This window comes from Maudiozyma barnettii (genome assembly GCF_903064755.1).
Source record: "Maudiozyma barnettii strain CLIB 1767 genome assembly, contig: KABA2_01, whole genome shotgun sequence".
In the NCBI taxonomy this organism is placed as follows: Eukaryota; Fungi; Ascomycota; class Saccharomycetes; order Saccharomycetales; family Saccharomycetaceae; genus Maudiozyma; species Maudiozyma barnettii.
In genome coordinates, this window is record NW_024545238.1 from 1,263,563 (window position 1) to 1,280,743 (window position 17,181).

The window sequence follows — 17,181 nt, forward strand, 5'->3', positions numbered from 1 at the left end:
TCTATCTCTATATATCGTGCCCGTTCACAGAACCGGATAACTTTGACGATGCGAATATCCTAAAGTGCAATATTATAATAAAAAAACATATGACAAGTAATAAACCCAAGAGAGGTTCCTAAATAATTAGGATTTAAAAAGGATTACATTCAACGATCCACTTATATAAACCCGAATTGTCATTACTAAACCCATTTAAATGTTGAGATTATTTCGTATTACACCAACACAGACACGTTATTTTTACAGATCTTCAGTTCTTTCAAAAAAGAAACCAAGCAAAGGATCTAATAAGGGTAAGAAAGATGAAAATGCAAATGGTAACGCCGATGAAGAAGAAGTAATCCTTGTAGATGTTAAACAATATGTCAACGAGGCAAATGATAGGTATTCTCAAACCTTAGAACTTCTGAAGAAAAAATTGAACGAGGCAAAACAAGGGAAGACTAATCCACAAATTTTCGACCAACTTAAATTCCCTAATGGTTCTATTTTTACGGAGATGGCAAATACCAGTTCTCGAGGGAAGAATGCTCTTTTAGTTACTGTCTTTGATCCTAAGGAGACTAAGAACGTTATCAGCTTGATTATGGGTGCTAACCTAAATCTGAACCCTGAAAGAGTACCAAACAATGAGCAACAATTGAAAATTGCATTACCTCCACCAACAAAGGAATCTCGTCTTGAGCTAGCCAAAGGTTTAAAACAAATAACAGAAGATTTTAAAAATTCTGTTAGTTTTAAATATTCACTGGGCTTTATAAGAAGAGACATTTTAAATAAAATGAAATCATTCAATAAGAAAGAAAGTGAAGTTTCTAAAGTTTTAAAGACATTAGAGACTACACATAAAGATTACGTCAATAAACTACAAGATCAACTGAAACAAGCTGAAAAAAGTGTCATGAGCTAAGTATTTCCAAACATAGAACTTTTCATGAAAACATATTCTTTTTTTGAATATGTACGTCAAATTATTATATATGTACCTGTAAATAATATTATATATTTATATATGAGATCAAAAAACAAATACTTCTCAGATCATGCTTTAGCAAGAGAAAATATAGACTTTACTCTTTGCCAAATGGATGGCGTATATGCACCGGTAATAAATGCTTTAACAAAATTCCAAGCTTTTTGATTAGCATTGTTAATTGGGTAATCCAATGCAGGTGGGATTTGGGTAGATACAAAAGGTAAAGTATCATAACACACACTCTTCGCATTGCATAAACCTAACAAACCCTCTTCACCTCCAAATTTACCATAACCTGACCCATGAATACCACCAAATGGTAATTGGCAAACGTAAAAAGTGGCGAAGTCATTTATAGCAACATTACCTGTCTTCAAATGATTTGCGACATAATTACATTCTTCAAAATTGTTCCCAAAGACAGAACCACCTAGACCAAATTCTGCTGAGTTAGCTAATTCAATACAGTGATCTGTATCTCTAGCCTTCATCATAACCAGAATTGGGCCAAATACTTCATTATTGGCAATTTTCATCTCTGAGGTTACGTCAACAAGTAAAGTAGGTTGGAAGTAATGTCCCTCAGGATAAGTATGGTGAGAGTAACGAGAACCACCAGCCAATAGTCTTGCACCTTTAGAGACGGCATCCTTAACTAGATCTTCTAATTGGTCAAATCTATTATCTGAAACCATTGCACCCATATCAATACCTTCCAATTGATCAATATCTGAACCTAATCTCAAAGGAGAAGTAGTCAATCTTCTCTCTAGGATTTCCACTAGTTTATTATAATTTTTTGATGAGACAATAACCCTTTCTATACCAATACAATTTTGACCAGCTGATTGGAATGTACCCCTTAGGATAATAGAAGATAAACTTTCCAAATTTTTTACAGAATCCAATACAATGAATGCATCTTTACCACCAAGTTCAACAACAACAGGTGTCAAAGATTCAGCAGCACATTTCAATATGTGATGTGCAATAGATTGACTACCAATGAATGTAATATGTTTTAAACCAGGGTGAGATGTAAAATGATTGGCTGCGTTATCCACATATTCTCTTGGAGGTAAACAGTAACATAACTGAATTAAATCCTCGTCTTCTCCACAAGCCTTTAGACATTCTCTCACCAAACGAATGAAAAAATCGGAAGACCAAACAACTTGTTCAGAACATTTTAAAACGATTGCATTCCCAGTAAATAAAGCTGCAATGATTGGACCCATTAAGTTATGGAATGGATAATTCCATGAGACAATTGCAGAAACAACCCCTAAAGGTTCATATCTTACTTCTGCACCTTTATACCATTTCATGAAGAAATTAGTTGGACCAGGACGAGTTGAACGTTGAAGGGTAGCAGGACCATGTTCAATTACCCATGCTAATTTTTCAAGAGTCACTAGGATTTCACCCATAGAAGCATCCAACATAGTTTTCCCGGAGTCTCTACATGCAACTCTTGCAATTGATTCCTGATTTTCCAATATATAACCACGTAAAGATTTCAAAATTCTAATTCTTCTTTGTATAGAAGAGTCATTAAACTTTAATTGAGCGATGTTAGCCCTTTCAATCATATCATCGATATCTGATTCGGTTTTAGACTTGAATTTACCTAATAATTGACCTGTTGCTGGACAATATGTTTGAATTATGGTTGGATCATTAGGGTCAATAATTGAAGGTGGGGATAAACGAGTCTTTGATTTCCAATTCTGATGAGCTGCTTCAGGGATTAGAAGGCTAAATTTCACCGGAATATCTGTTGGATCTTTGAAATTCAATGTGAACACTACTTTATAGATAATATATAATATGAAACATGTCGCAATAGTGGTAAAAACTGCTAGTACTTGAGGATGAGTATTTCTGATTAAATGTTCCTGATTTCTAAAGATAGCAAAATTTTCTTGGTTATTTTTAATCCATTCAGCAATGTGATCATGAACTGACGAGTTTAATTGTTTCAACATCTCTGTGTTGAGATATATATTCGACATTATGAAAAGGAATAATAATAATTAAAAAAGAAGGGTGAATGAACGAATATATTTGAATTGTGAGAAGAATATATCAAAAAAAGGTAATTGTGAAGATGATCTGTTAGGTATATATAGGATACAAACAATTGAAAGATATAAAATAAAATGAAAGTAGCGTCGAGTTATTATTGTACCACCCCCATTTGTTAATTAATCTTTAATGTCTCGTTCATTAAAAATTGTTCGGTAAAAATTATAAATCTGTAAATATCGCTCTTTTGCTCTCATCGTTTAATTTTGAAAATACGAATTAAACCCAAAATAGGCGACAACTGTAAATACACGTACATTGAAGTCAGAAGGATGAGTATACCGTGGTCAGGTCCTTATGATATGCCATTAGTATATGGAATTATCGAGGGAGTACCAGGAATCAGTCATTCATTTAAAATTCATACATAAAGATAAGGATTATATTCAGTTTGGCCTAACTGTACATCCATCTTCAATAACATGATAATAAATAACGAAAAGTTTTCTGTTATATGTATTTAAATCAGTAAGACCACCAATATTATAGTCAGATGTCTGTATATATCTATATATTTATATACAAATGTCTTGTTAACTAAGGCATATCAAAACATAGGAATGTGGGTGTACTAATATGAGGACGTAAAGTGAAATAGTGTTTAAGAATAATGCTGGAAGAAGAGAAAGAGAAAGAAAATAATTAAAATTCAAAGGTAAATAGTTTGCAATAAATTGTTTATCATTAAGGAAATAATCCTTGGTCTACTATAACTTTTGAAATTTCGAATTATAACTATAATTTTTTTGTATTTTGATTTTATTTTTATTTTTAAATAGCATTAACATGCATTTCTGGAATAGGTTCAGTGACAGCAGAGACTAATAGTTTAATCACATCTGATGTCTTAGATTTAGAAATCTTCTTAATTTCTTCTAATTCACCTTGAACGTCTTGTTCAGCTTGCTTCTCTAATTCTGCGGTGCTACCAACATTCTTGGATTCAAAATCTTTCAATTCTTGGTCCTTTTTAGTCTTATAAGCTTCAATTTCTTGAGCAGCATCTGACTTGGCTTGTTTCAATTTATCCTGTCTGTATTTTCTTGACTTGGAGACAATTTCATGAGCTTCCTTTTCAGCCTTTAATAGGGTAGCAATACCGTTTTGTTGAGACTACATCAAAAGAGAGTAACCATAAATAGATAATCAATAGTATGTGTCTTGAAAATGGAACTTTGGGAATAGCTCTTGCACATATATGATAACCTATTTTTGTTTTGTTATACATGTTAGTAAAAAAGAAAAATAACGTAATAGTCTGCGTAATCCAATGCCTACCACTGGAAATACCATTTGATATCCGTCAGCATTACAATACCTTTCTTGAAAGTTAAAAGTAAAATAATAAATATCAAACCTTAGAATTCTTGATTTATTTGTTACATACCATTGTTTATAGTGTTTAACTGTTAGAGTCCGTGTATACTTCTTAATATTCACCGAATTATTCCTATGACGAAAGTATAAAACAATTATATTTCAGTCAATCAAACTCTGGCTCTCTATATATATAACTTTTGATGATTAATTAAAGCTTTCTACTGTAATGGTTCCTTTACCTACCTCTGTCTTCCTTTCTTGCAGCACTAATATTAATTGAAATCGCAGTTGTTGCAGCCATCTCTCTCTCTGTCAATTACAGCCAGAAGAAAAACGAAGCGAAAAAATATAAGGAAAAGTGAAACCTTACATGATCGCGATGTACGAGGTGGAGGGAATGTCTCATTACTATATAACATATTACACTAATATTCTAGAACACGTACATATTGGTATGCCAAATTACAAAGATAGTCTGTCTGTGAAGGGTTGACATTGTTGCCAACATCATCACCATTAAGGGTATCCTGTGATATTTGGTATTCTTTAATTGCTATTTCATTCAATAGTTCTTTAATTTCATTGATTCTACTGGTAAATGTTTCATTAGTACAATTTGTAGTTGTATCTTCAACTTCGATGACCAACCCTTTGAACCCTGTTGAAGAAAATAGGTTAATGCATCGGATGAGACAATTCATAGTCTTGAATGTTTCCCCTGCATCACCTCTCAGTATTTGTCGTTGTTCCCACATATTTGTTAATTTATTACCTAATAAAATATCAAGTGATTCAGGGTATCCCGTACTACAATCGTTCTCTACCAAGTTTTGTACTCTATTATCATCTGTGATCTTACTACCGATAGAAATATCCGAACTTAATAAGAAACCTAATTTATTCTTGATCATAATTGTATTTTCATCATGATGAGAAAAATTCATTGTGTACAATAATTTTGACTGTGAATCCTCGGAATAATTCTTAATTTGTGTTCTATAAGTACGAAACTCAAGGGAACATGTTCCCTCTGTAGATAGCAAATCATTGGCTAATGCATCTTTGAAGTTTGTAAGTGTGGCAGGTGTAGCTCTCTCTATAAATATAACTCTATTTATTAATACAATAATACATATTGATATTATTTTGTTAGTTACTGACAATTCATAATTCTAAAGACAGAAAGCTATTTGGCTTATTGCAAAATTTTTGCATTGTTCATGTTTATGTCGTTTTGATACATACGCTGTCCTAGTCATAGTTTAATTGTATGCTATATGCTTTTCAGGTAATAATATTACGAATATTGATCCAATTTCAATTACAGACAAAACAAGTAAAAGAACTACTGATCACTTATAAGAGAACATATGACTGGCAGAACCCTAACTAACCTATAAAAAGATTGAAAAAATGGTCGAGCTTGCTTTGTCCGTCATCAAAAAGACAAACTAAACGGCTTTTCCAATTAATTCGATTCGATTTGTTTTTGGCTTTTTCTTTGAAGCTTTCCCATCTACACAGAAAACAAAAACAAAAAAAATGTAATGACATATTTCAAATAAAGGTGCATAATATTGATTGGACAATAGATACATATACATACATACATACATATATATATATAGAGAGAGAGAAAGTGACGCCGTTTTGACATATTAGATGTATATTTGGAATTAAAAATTTGTTCAACTCTATATTGTAAATAAATAGATATTATTAATACACTTATTTTGAGTTTCCATTTTTCCTTGATACAAGCTTTGAAGTGATAATTCATTACTGCATAGACATATAGTAAACATTTCTTTTAGTTATTATTTATTGAACAATAAAAATTTTCAGCACATTTAAATTATTACAATATGGATGGGGTAGATGGTATTATCTTGAGTATCTTTGCTTTGTTAGTCACAATTTACTATAAATTTGAAGCTATTAAAGCTATCCTGTATGATGAAACAGAAGAAAGTATTGGTGCAATCTCTAGTAGTGGCTCTAGAGATATTACCACTGTGATCCAAGAAAACGATAAAAATTATATTGTATTTTATGGCTCTCAAACTGGTACCGCTGAAGATTATGCAAAGATGTTTGCCAAAGAATTAGTCGGTAAATTTTCTTTAAAAGTTATGTGTGCAGATGTTGAAAATTTTGATTTTGAAACTTTAAATGAATTGCCTAAAAACGTTCTAGTATCATTTTTCCTTTCAACTTATGGTGAAGGTGATTTTCCTGATAGTGCTGTACCATTTGAAGAATTTTTACTTGGTCTAGATGAACCTGAACAAAGTTTAAATAGATTAAGATTCTCGATGTTCGGTTTAGGTAATTCTACTTATGAATTCTTCAATAATGCTGCGAAGAAAGCAACCAAAAATATGATTAATAGTGGTGCAACTTTAATTGGTAAAGTTGGTGAAGGTGATGATGGGAGTGCTACCACTGATGAAGATTATTTGGCTTGGAAAGAATTGATCCTAGAGGATATTAAAGATGCATTAGCATTACAAGAACACGAACAAGTTTATGAACCTTCTTTGAGATATGATACATTGATTGCTAATACTGTGGATATGGATTCAGTGTCTCTTGGAGAACCTTCTAAACATTATCTTCCATGTAATAAATTACCATTCAACAATCAATTAAATATTCAAACTGGTCCTTTTAATCATAACTTCCCATATCTTGCACCTATTGTAAAATCTAAAGAATTGTTTAGTAATGAAACCGATCGTAGTTGTGTTCATGCCGAATTCGATATTTCTGGATCTAATATCAAATATTCAACTGGTGATCATTTAGCAGTGTGGCCTTCAAATTCAAACGAAGCTGTCAAAGAATTCCTGTTGGCATTTAATCTAGATGAAGATGAAATGTTTACTTTAAAGCCATTGGATTCAACCGTTCAATTACCGTTTCCTTGCCCAACTACTGTAGGAACTGCTGTTCGTTACTATTTGGAGATCACAGGTCCAATCTCTAGACAATTATTTAATGCACTAATTCAATTTGCCCCAAATGCGGACGTTAAACAAAAATTATCTCAATTATCAAAAGATAAAACTATGTTTGCCGAAAAGGTTACCTCAAGATATTACAATATTGCTGATGCTGCATTACATTTATCTGATAATCAACCTTGGAGAACTGTTCCATTTGAATTTTTAATTGAATCTATCCCCGCATTAAAACCCCGTTATTATTCTATTTCATCTTCTTCAAGTTCTGAGAAACAAATGGTTCATATAACTGCTATCGTTGAAAAAAGTATTGTTCGTGATAAATCCTCACCTGTTCGTAGTGCCTATGGTATGACTACTAACTTAATCAAAAATATCGAATGTAGTCAAAATTTTGAAGAAAAGACGATCGATGAGTCTGATATTAGCTTTGATATCGATGGACCTCGTGATTTGTTCCAAGATTATAAACTTCCTGTATTTGTTCGTCGTTCAACTTTTAAGTTACCTTCAAACCCAAAGACTCCAGTTATTATGATTGGACCAGGTACTGGTATTGCACCTTTCCGTGGGTTCATCAGAGAAAGAGTTAAATATCTAGAATTACAGGCTGATTCAAATCTTACCTTAGGTAAGCATTTATTGTTTTATGGTTGTCGTAATGATCATGATTTTTTGTACCAGAAGGAATGGCCTGCGTACGCTAATTCCCTAGGGGAATCATTCCAAATGTTTGTTGGTTATTCAAGAGTCCCTGATACTCCAAAGAAATATGTTCAACATTTATTGAGAGAACAGAAAGAAGAAATAATGAAATTATTGAAAGAAGGTGCTTTTATCTACGTCTGTGGTGATGCAAAGGGAATGTCACAAGATGTTCATGCTACTTTGGTAGACATTGTTGCCGAAGGAATGTCAATTTCCGAACTTGAAGCTACTGATATGTTAAAGATGTTCAAGACTAGTGGTAAGTACCAAGAGGATGTCTGGTAAATAAATGCGTTGCCCTTTTTGTCTACATTCTTTATTATGATCTTATATATATTCATATATTAATATTCATTTGATCTTTTTATTTTTGCAAATGGAACAATAACCAGTAAAATATTAAGTATACCGTTCTGTAATTTGTTATTGTATTTATAAATATATTTGAACAATATCATACTTACAGTTATTACCATTCGATATTTCAAAGAGAATTTATAATTTTTCTCTATTACATGATTTATGTAGATATATCTATATGTTATTATGCAGGTATTTATGATGTTTCACGAGCATTTTCAGAACTTAATATAGCAGAAAATTTGTCTCTTTCTTTATTATCGACTTTAATAGCCTCTAATATTTGATCAGTTACTTTTTCCGTTATATCATATGCCTTGTGACAACATTCCATTAATGTCAAAGCATCCATTGCTAAACCACCTGCTTTAGAAACTTGCACGACTTCTCTATTCTTATTTAATGTCACGGTTAATACACCTTCTCTTAATAGTTCTTCTTTTAAATTTGCATCTATTATCACAATTTCAGAATTCTCTTCACCTTTAATATTCTCTTCAATATCTAATGGATTGAAAAAAGAAAACGTAACACAAATTGGAACATGTAAGATACCAAGAGGAACAGGTTCCCTTTCTTCAACTGGATGTACTATAATCTTTTCACCATGTACAGTAATGTCTGGTTTCTTATAATGTAATAATGCAGCCATTACAGCAATACATGATGCATCGACAAACCCACCATCGCAATCTAAGAAATGTACGTTAGCTCTAATGGCCCAACATTTACGCCCTGCTACTATGCATAACCCTTCAATATCCAAGGCTCCCGATCTTCTAACTGCCTTTTCAATGATTCTAGATATCAGAACTTCATCCTCTCCTGTATTATTACCATTTTCAAACTGCGGTCCTGCCATTGGTGTACTCTCGGTAGAAATAATGAAAAGACCTTCAAAGGGTCTATCTTCATAAGGTTCAGTAATGGAGCTACTGATCTTACAATGCACCTTGGTTTTACCCATCTCTATTAGAACATCACCTAACTCTTCACCAAATTGGATTTTTATATCACGAAATTGATCAAATGTACGATTATCCAGTCTATAGTTTTGTTTCAATGCTTCAAGAATGAATTTTGATTCGGATGTAGAAATTTCAATCTCTTTTGCCATATTGTATTGCTTCTTTGTGTTCAAAAAATGGGTTACTTTGTTCTCGTTTCAATTAATATCTAAAGCAGTCTAAAGGGCTAAAACATATGAAATCGTAACTACTATAAATGTTTTTTTAATCTATTTCTATCTTTTTAATCAGACTAAACCAACACTGTTCATATGGCTTTAATTATTTTTTCACTTTCAGTTTGAATTTCTTCACAGCAAAATTTTGAAAAATAAAGCGATGAGATCATCGTGGAAGATGATACTTTTTGTTCTTGTTGTGGTGGTGTGCAAGTAATCCCTATAAATATTTATTCCATAGCAATGTCTTCGATCCAAATATCAAACGATGTCTGATGAAAGAACAAATTCAAATACATTAAATCAAATTGCTATCCCCGTCATTAAACCGTTTCACAGATGAACATTAGTAATCGCTCGTTTCTAAATCGACATCTGTGACATACTGCTATGTAACTTTAGCGTATATAAAAATGAACGACGTTTCCGGAGAAATCTGTTTTTGTGCAGCGCTTTCTTCGGAGGTTCGTTTAGTGGGGCATCAAGATTAATATATCGGTTATATGGTCAAATTAAATGTGTGTAACTTGGCAATTCTTAAATAAGCAAAGACTTGAAAGATTCTTATCATTAGTTGTCAATTAATGGTTAAGTCTATATAAACATATAACTAGTGACTGTGAAATAATTTTGTTCTGTCATAATTTTGTTCGTTTCTCTTGAAGATATTAATTAATACCAAACAAAAGGTGATACACCATATTGAAAATTATCAAAAATGTCATTTAAATCTTGGTGTGAACTGATAATTACCATATTTTTACTTGCATGGGGTGCAAATTTCTTATTTATAAAAGTTATTATAAATAATAAGAGAGATCTATCCGATATTGCGTTAAATGAACAATCTAACATAACTAGTGTTCGTAAGAAGAATGAAACGGCACTTTATAGAAATTTTTTGGTACCAATTGGATTTCCTCTAACCACTGGGTTAGGATTATCTCTTGGTTACAAGATTAGAAATGGTAATTTTATGGATGTCTGGAAAGCTATAATGGATGTAACTATTGAAAAGAATAATTACATTAAATTTAACAATAGGAAAAAATATACTCTTTCTCAAATTAATGGTGCAGCTAATCATATTATTAAGGAAGTGTATGAAAAGTATGATGTTAATGAAGTAGGTGTAAATATTAGTGTATCAAGTTTTGAAGGGTTCGTAATTAGTATTGCCTCTATGATTCACTCTATAAGAAATTCCGAAGGCAAGGGACTCATGCATTATCTAACTTCTGTCCCTCGTCAAAGATTGTCAAAGGTAGATGTACTAGTGATTGATTCGTGGCAATCATTTAGAATGTTAAATAAGAGTGAGGAGTGGTATAAACTGATCATTGTTTGTGACAACAATGAAAATGTCCTAAAACCAAAGGATTCGAAGACTTTGAAAAATGTAAAGACATGGTCTGAAATTATTAGAAATTACACGGAAGAACCAAAGTTTGAATATGATCCTCCTACTGATAACGCTGATGAATTGAAGTTGTTGTTAAATATTACTACATCTTCTAATGAAACTACCTCATTTAATCAATTGAATTTGGTTAGTAGCATATCTGCCTTCATTAAGACATTCCCATTAGACAATGAATTGTCATCCCGTGATATTATTACAGAAATATGTGATCCATTTTCATTGACCAAGAAAAATCTTCAAGTCTGGTCTAAAGTTTTGTCTGTCTTGTTACATGGAGGTTCTGCGCAATTTATCTTAGATAAAGAAATTGATTTGGATGCTATTAATGATACTACCCTACTAATTGCAAATCCTAAAGCTTTAAGTGATATAGCAAAAACAATCAAGGATAAGTATCCATCTTCATCGTTATTCAGTTCCATCAATCAATCTTTCTCGACGACTTTATTAAGTGAAGGTATCATGAACAAATTATCAAAGTTAAATGTCCCTCAATTACAAAGATTAAGATCCATATATTTAGCAGAAGAGTTAATCAACGAGACACATATTCTATCATTTGATGGTAAAATACCTAAAAGAACCAAGGGTCAAATAAAGGAAAAGTTCACCACTACCAAACTCAATTATTTTAGATCATTGTTTGGATGTAGATTAGTTGTAGAATTGTACTGTCCTTATATTATTATGGGTCCAATTAGTCAAACCAATTTCTATGATTACAGAATATTTCCAAAAGTTGTCGATGAAAATGTCACTTGTGTTGGGTCAATGACAACTACTTTAGAAGGTAAAATTGTTCAAACAGAAGAGAATTCAGAGTTGGATATTGAAAATAGACAAGGTATGTTGTGTGTTCGTGGATTCACGATTGGAAGACCAGTAACAGAAAAACGTTTACAAGATGCTTCCACTATGAGCACTAATATTGCAGGTGGGGAAGGATGGATACCATTAGTAGGGGTCTTCGGTTTATGGGGACAAGATGGATGTCTTTATATATATAATTAAATTATTTTCATTAGCTGGTCTAGTTTTAATATCGTGTGAGGTATTCGTATATTCTCTTAGATTTACTTTTATAAATTACATACATATATATTTATTCTATCATTTACATAATTTACATGTCTCATTTTTGCATTACAAAGTTCATTATTGTTGTTGTTTCGTTGTTGTCTTATCGGTCTCTTGATCATACATTTCATAGTATTTAATCATATTTTAGAACACCACCAACGTTACTCCAAAATTGGGTAATGTATTTCTCTTGATCCTTCTTTGTTGGATCAGAAGTACCCCTGACAGCAAAATAAGTTCTATTATCAACTGGAATATCCCATTCATTATTATTAGCGCCAACAATTCTACCACCAGTTTCGTTTAGAATACACCAACCGGCGCATACATCCCAAGAATAACAACCTCCATCCCAGTAGCTGTCCAAATATCCCAAAGCAATGTACGCTAGAGACATTGCCGATGATCCAAGGTTTCTGAAACCATGAACAAATCCACCATCTGCAGATAACAGGTTTTCGTATGTTCTCATCTTTGTTTTGAAATTATTACCTTCTCTTGCAGAACCAGGTTGTAGTGCTACTATGGACTTGTTAATAATTAGTGTACCCATTGATTGAATCTTTGTCTTATAATCAAAATCTTCTCCATTCAGTCTAACACCATTTCCTTTGGAGGAAGATATCAGTAAATTCAAATGAGGATTATAAATTACTCCTACGACGGGAACTTTATTAATAGTCAATCCCATTGAAGTGCAACTGAACGGAAAGTCATGGACAAAGTTTGTCGTACCATCGATTGGATCAACAATGAAAGTAGGTTCGTTCGTAATTTTAGTGACACCTTTGACATAACCTTCTTCGCCTACAAATTGAAAGGTTGGGAATTCAACCTTTAAGGAATCCCATATAAGTTTTTCTACTTCTTTATCAATAGCAGTAACAATATCTACCTGTCTAGAACCAGTCTTCAAATCATATTCACTTTGAGTACCAGATTTAGTCTTGATAATTGGACCAATTTTCTTCAAAGCCAAATTGCATAAAAAGCCTTCAACGTATCTTAGATCTATTGTCATTATTAACTTAGAAAAATATTATGGTTGGCTGCTAAGTGCTTTTCATCGTACAATATATCGAATTATATTAATTGGTTTTAAAGGTAATTTATGATGTGTTGCTTCATTTGATGTTAGATACATTTTGATTATATAATAGAAAATAATGACTCGGTAAGCAACTGACAGAAACAGAAAATGGTGGATGACGAAATTTCGGTAAAATTTTCAAAAGGAAACGATCGTTCTTCGGATAATTCTATGTAGTTTTACCGACCGGTCAGTAACTAGTTCTGCATTAACTAAGAGGAGGATGAGGTAACATGTACTATAGCTATTATCCATTAAATTTTATAGCAACAGTATCACTTTATAATATTTTAGCATAAAATTACATTACGTATGAGTATATAGGTATATATCTGTTATAAACTCAAGAAAATTCAATTAATTAAGCTAAGAACTTCTTCTCCTTCAAATATTTCTCTACGTCTTCAGCATCTCTTGCTACCCATTGGGCCTTAGATTCAACTGTGTCGATGGCTTGTGCCAGACTCTTGTCATAACCCTTGGTATCTTTTGATTCAAAGAATTCTTTGACCATGCTGATATCTTGATAAGATGTGAAACCAGAGATAGTAACGTTTAGCACATGACCTAATAAAGGAGAACTTGGATGTAATCTCTTAACAATTAAATCAAGGTTCTTTTGTAACCAAGCCCACATAGCCAAAACACCTTCCTTATGACCTCTCATCGAGACCAATGGAATGTATATATCTTGGTTTAAGATAGTACCATCTATAACATAGCCAAGAGTTCTTTCGATCAAATTAGCATCCTTGAAACCACCTAGTACTCTCAAAGCAGCAATCTTTTCATCTGAGTTTTCAGTCTCCTTATAAATTTTTAGAATACTTTCGTAATCCTCAACAGAACCATTCTTTGCTACAACAGAAAAGACATAAGGTCTGATCAAAGCTGGGATAGCATCTTTGTCACCAGAAATTCTCTTTTTAAACATGTCGAAGGATAATTTGACGATGGAGTCAAGGTTACATGTAGCAGCAGTTCTAAATAGTACAACCTTCAAACGTTGGTCATCATAGGATTCTGCAGAATCAAATGTCCACTTCATCTTTTTCACCTTGCCACTAACGATACTAGTCATGTATTTTACAATAGAATCTTGAACTTTGTCGTCAGCGAATAGCCATGCAGAACGAACAGAGTTCAAACTATTACAAATTTGTTCCCATACAACGAATGAATCTTCATCCTTCCAAGCAGCAATCAGATCTAGGAAAGAAGTAGACGAGATATAACCTGCAGCAGAAAGATTCTTAGCGTCTGCGACAAGACCAGTACGATCTTCGACAGAAAACAATTTTCTTTGCTTACCAAACGTAGACCATCTTTTAGCAGGGTATGCAGTGATAAATAAACCTGCTTGATCACTGTTAATCTTATAGAAATCACCATATTTGATGTCAAAGGATTTGATCTTTTCATCAAGAACCAAAGAGGTGTCTACACCATTCTTAGTCTTAATGGATAAAAATACAGGATAGATGGTTTCATCTTCTTCTGGTTGGACATCACCGGTACTTAAATAACGATGTTGAATAAATGTCAATTTGTTCTTACTTTCAATGACAGTAATCAATGGGAAACCAACTTTCTTAGTCCAAATTTTCATAACCTTATTAACGTCTTTACCAGATGCTGCTGCAAGGTGATCCCATAGATCTTCGGTCTTAGCATTACCATACTTGAATTTATTTAAATAATTTGATACACCTTTGATAAATGTTTCTTCACCTAACCATTTAGAAACCATTCTCAACAAAGAAGAACCCTTCGAGTAAGAAATAGCATCAAAGATTTGATTAATTTCATCGGCATTCTTCACTGGAACTTCAATAGGATGGGATGATCTTAACGAATCTAAACCAATGGCACGTTGCAAATTGTCTGAAACGTATTGTTCCCAAACTTTCCATTCTGGTTGGAAATTGTTACAAGAATACCATGACATCCAAGTGGCAAAACCTTCATTTAACCATAAACCTTCCCACCAGTCCATAGTTACCAAGTTACCAAACCATTGATGAGCCAATTCATGTTGAATCACTTCAGCAACTCTTTGAACACGATCCAAAGATGCATTTTTTTCATCTAATAGTACGTCAATTACTCTATAAGTTACTAAACCCCAGTTCTCCATGGCACCTGCAGAAAATTCATGTACAGCAACCATATCCATCTTTGGTAATGGATATTCAATGTTAAATGTCTTTTCAAAGAAAGTCAAAGTTCTAGAAGCCAAATCAGCAGCAAATTGACCATTGGCTTCATCGCCTGGAGTAGCATAGACTTTAACTGGAGTACGACCAGAATTATTTTCAACATATTTCAAATCAGCTACAATAAAAGCTACTAAATAAGTAGACATATCTGGAGTTGGATTGAATGAAGTAATCTTCTTGTTATCATTAATTTTTTCTTCATTGACATCCATATTGGATAAATGTGTTAATGATACATCAGAAATCAATTCAATAGTGAATTTAGCCTTTAAATTAGGTTCGTCAAAACATGGAAACGCTCTTCTAGCATCGGTAGCTTCCATTTGAGTAGTAGCCATATATTTAGTTTCACCTGTAGTTTTATCTTGATATTTGGCTCTATAGAAACCAGCCATTTGATCATTCAAAATACCAGTAAAAATAGTATTTAATTTTACTTCAGAAGATTGAGCTAAAGTACCTTCTGGGAAAGAGAAAGATACAGTTTGATTTTCAGTATTGAATTCAATTTTAGTAGCTTTAATTGATTCATCTTTTCCATCAATTGTAACTTCATGGATATCTAATTCCACAGCATTTAAAGTAATAACGTCATTAGTTTTGTCGTTAACTTTTAAATCAATGCTAGTTTTACCATTGAACTTGAATGTAGAAAAATCAGGTTCAAATGATAGATAGTAATGTAATGGAGTAACATTAGTTGGTAGGATTTCACGATCTGACATGATGAACAAATAGTGTAATTCTTAATCAGGTAAAATATGATTTTTTCACTTATATAAGTTTTCCTTTAATATCAATTGCAAGAGAAAATAATTGCAAAGTTTAAAATATAATATAATGAAATAAATCTAAAGTTTTTTAATTTTGTTTTCCTTTTATTATTCTTTAGGTTCTAGTTTGCCGACAAGAATCTGCATCTACTACTCCCTCAACGATGTCCCTTTTCTTTGCATCTCCCATATGAGTATTATTCTCTTAATTACTAAGAAGGCCCCGGTTAGATGAAATTTTCATTGTTTACTAACTGCAGTGTTTTTTCAATATTTGTAGCTTCCTGTAATTTATTTTGTTTTTTCCACTGTCGACTGTAAATTATTTCAAGTCAAATAGGCGGGGAGAGATTAGACCGCTCCTCTGATAGAATTCCATTTTTACTATAATTTTCCCGTATTTTGTTTGCAGCAAAGCAAACAAAATGGAAAGCAAAATGAAATTTTCAGAGTTTTCAGAGCTTTTTTCTATTTCAATTTGGACAGATGACACATAAAAACTCTTCCACTGAAGAATAAATCATTACTAAACTGGAAGACGAACCGGAAAATGTGTCAACCAACTGTTGGAAAGAAAAAAAGGCAGCACATTAATGCTTGGTTTTCTTATTTTTCTTGTCACATTATCGACTGTTTGTTTTCTTGACTAATATTACAAATTTAACTGAGTTCTACTCTTGCTAATTTATCTTGGCTTTTTATTACATCCTTTTCTATCTTATAATGAACAAAAAAAATTTATCAATACTGCGACTATATTTTTAGAGATGAAACGCAAATTCTGATCAATTTAATGGCCATGGTATCAGGAGTTATATCTCCTATTTATTTTGTTAACAGTTTATAATATCTTTCTGATTATTCTAATACATGCATAGATCGTAATTGTTTCTACCAAAAATATTTCTTAGTTTCATAAATTTTTATTAACATTATTTAGTATCTCGATATATTTGTTTTCAGCATATCTTACAGAGAATATTAATCAC

At 32.4% G+C, this 17,181-nt stretch overlaps 9 protein-coding genes across 9 annotated transcripts; 3 read left to right on the plus strand and 6 right to left on the minus strand.

The window, feature by feature from the left end:
- Nucleotides 1–199: 199 nt before the first annotated feature.
- RRF1 (Rrf1p) lies at nucleotides 200–913 on the plus strand (the record flags this gene model as incomplete). The annotated part of the gene is made up of 1 exon (XM_041548476.1): nucleotides 200–913. The coding sequence occupies one exon, from the start codon at nucleotides 200–202 to the stop codon at nucleotides 911–913; it is 714 nt and encodes a 237-aa protein (XP_041404410.1).
- A 131-nt stretch (nucleotides 914–1,044) lies between these two features.
- Nucleotides 1,045–2,994, minus strand: MSC7 (meiotic recombination directing protein; the record flags this gene model as incomplete). The annotated part of the gene is made up of 1 exon (XM_041548477.1): nucleotides 1,045–2,994. The coding sequence occupies one exon, from the start codon at nucleotides 2,992–2,994 to the stop codon at nucleotides 1,045–1,047; it is 1,950 nt and encodes a 649-aa protein (XP_041404411.1).
- An 844-nt stretch (nucleotides 2,995–3,838) lies between these two features.
- Nucleotides 3,839–4,457, minus strand: VMA10 (H(+)-transporting V1 sector ATPase subunit G; the record flags this gene model as incomplete). The annotated part of the gene is made up of 2 exons (XM_041548478.1): nucleotides 3,839–4,180; nucleotides 4,455–4,457. The coding sequence occupies 2 exons, from the start codon at nucleotides 4,455–4,457 to the stop codon at nucleotides 3,839–3,841; spliced, it is 345 nt and encodes a 114-aa protein (XP_041404412.1).
- Nucleotides 4,458–4,812: 355 nt separating this feature from the next.
- SRB2 (Srb2p) lies at nucleotides 4,813–5,646 on the minus strand (the record flags this gene model as incomplete). Its single annotated transcript, XM_041548479.1, has 2 exons — nucleotides 4,813–5,497; nucleotides 5,633–5,646. The coding sequence occupies 2 exons, from the start codon at nucleotides 5,644–5,646 to the stop codon at nucleotides 4,813–4,815; spliced, it is 699 nt and encodes a 232-aa protein (XP_041404413.1).
- Nucleotides 5,647–6,252: 606 nt separating this feature from the next.
- Nucleotides 6,253–8,346, plus strand: NCP1 (NADPH--hemoprotein reductase; the record flags this gene model as incomplete). Its single annotated transcript, XM_041548480.1, has 1 exon — nucleotides 6,253–8,346. One exon carries the CDS (start codon nucleotides 6,253–6,255, stop codon nucleotides 8,344–8,346), a length of 2,094 nt encoding a protein of 697 aa, XP_041404414.1.
- Nucleotides 8,347–8,617: 271 nt separating this feature from the next.
- On the minus strand, nucleotides 8,618–9,538 carry RRP45 (exosome non-catalytic core subunit RRP45; the record flags this gene model as incomplete). Its single annotated transcript, XM_041548481.1, has 1 exon — nucleotides 8,618–9,538. One exon carries the CDS (start codon nucleotides 9,536–9,538, stop codon nucleotides 8,618–8,620), a length of 921 nt encoding a protein of 306 aa, XP_041404415.1.
- Nucleotides 9,539–10,325: 787 nt separating this feature from the next.
- On the plus strand, nucleotides 10,326–12,041 carry DDE1 (Dde1p; the record flags this gene model as incomplete). The annotated part of the gene is made up of 1 exon (XM_041548482.1): nucleotides 10,326–12,041. The coding sequence occupies one exon, from the start codon at nucleotides 10,326–10,328 to the stop codon at nucleotides 12,039–12,041; it is 1,716 nt and encodes a 571-aa protein (XP_041404416.1).
- A 202-nt stretch (nucleotides 12,042–12,243) lies between these two features.
- On the minus strand, nucleotides 12,244–13,131 carry INM1 (inositol monophosphate 1-phosphatase INM1; the record flags this gene model as incomplete). Its single annotated transcript, XM_041548483.1, has 1 exon — nucleotides 12,244–13,131. The coding sequence occupies one exon, from the start codon at nucleotides 13,129–13,131 to the stop codon at nucleotides 12,244–12,246; it is 888 nt and encodes a 295-aa protein (XP_041404417.1).
- A 430-nt stretch (nucleotides 13,132–13,561) lies between these two features.
- On the minus strand, nucleotides 13,562–16,144 carry AAP1 (arginine/alanine aminopeptidase; the record flags this gene model as incomplete). Its single annotated transcript, XM_041548484.1, has 1 exon — nucleotides 13,562–16,144. One exon carries the CDS (start codon nucleotides 16,142–16,144, stop codon nucleotides 13,562–13,564), a length of 2,583 nt encoding a protein of 860 aa, XP_041404418.1.
- Nucleotides 16,145–17,181: the final 1,037 nt, after the last annotated feature.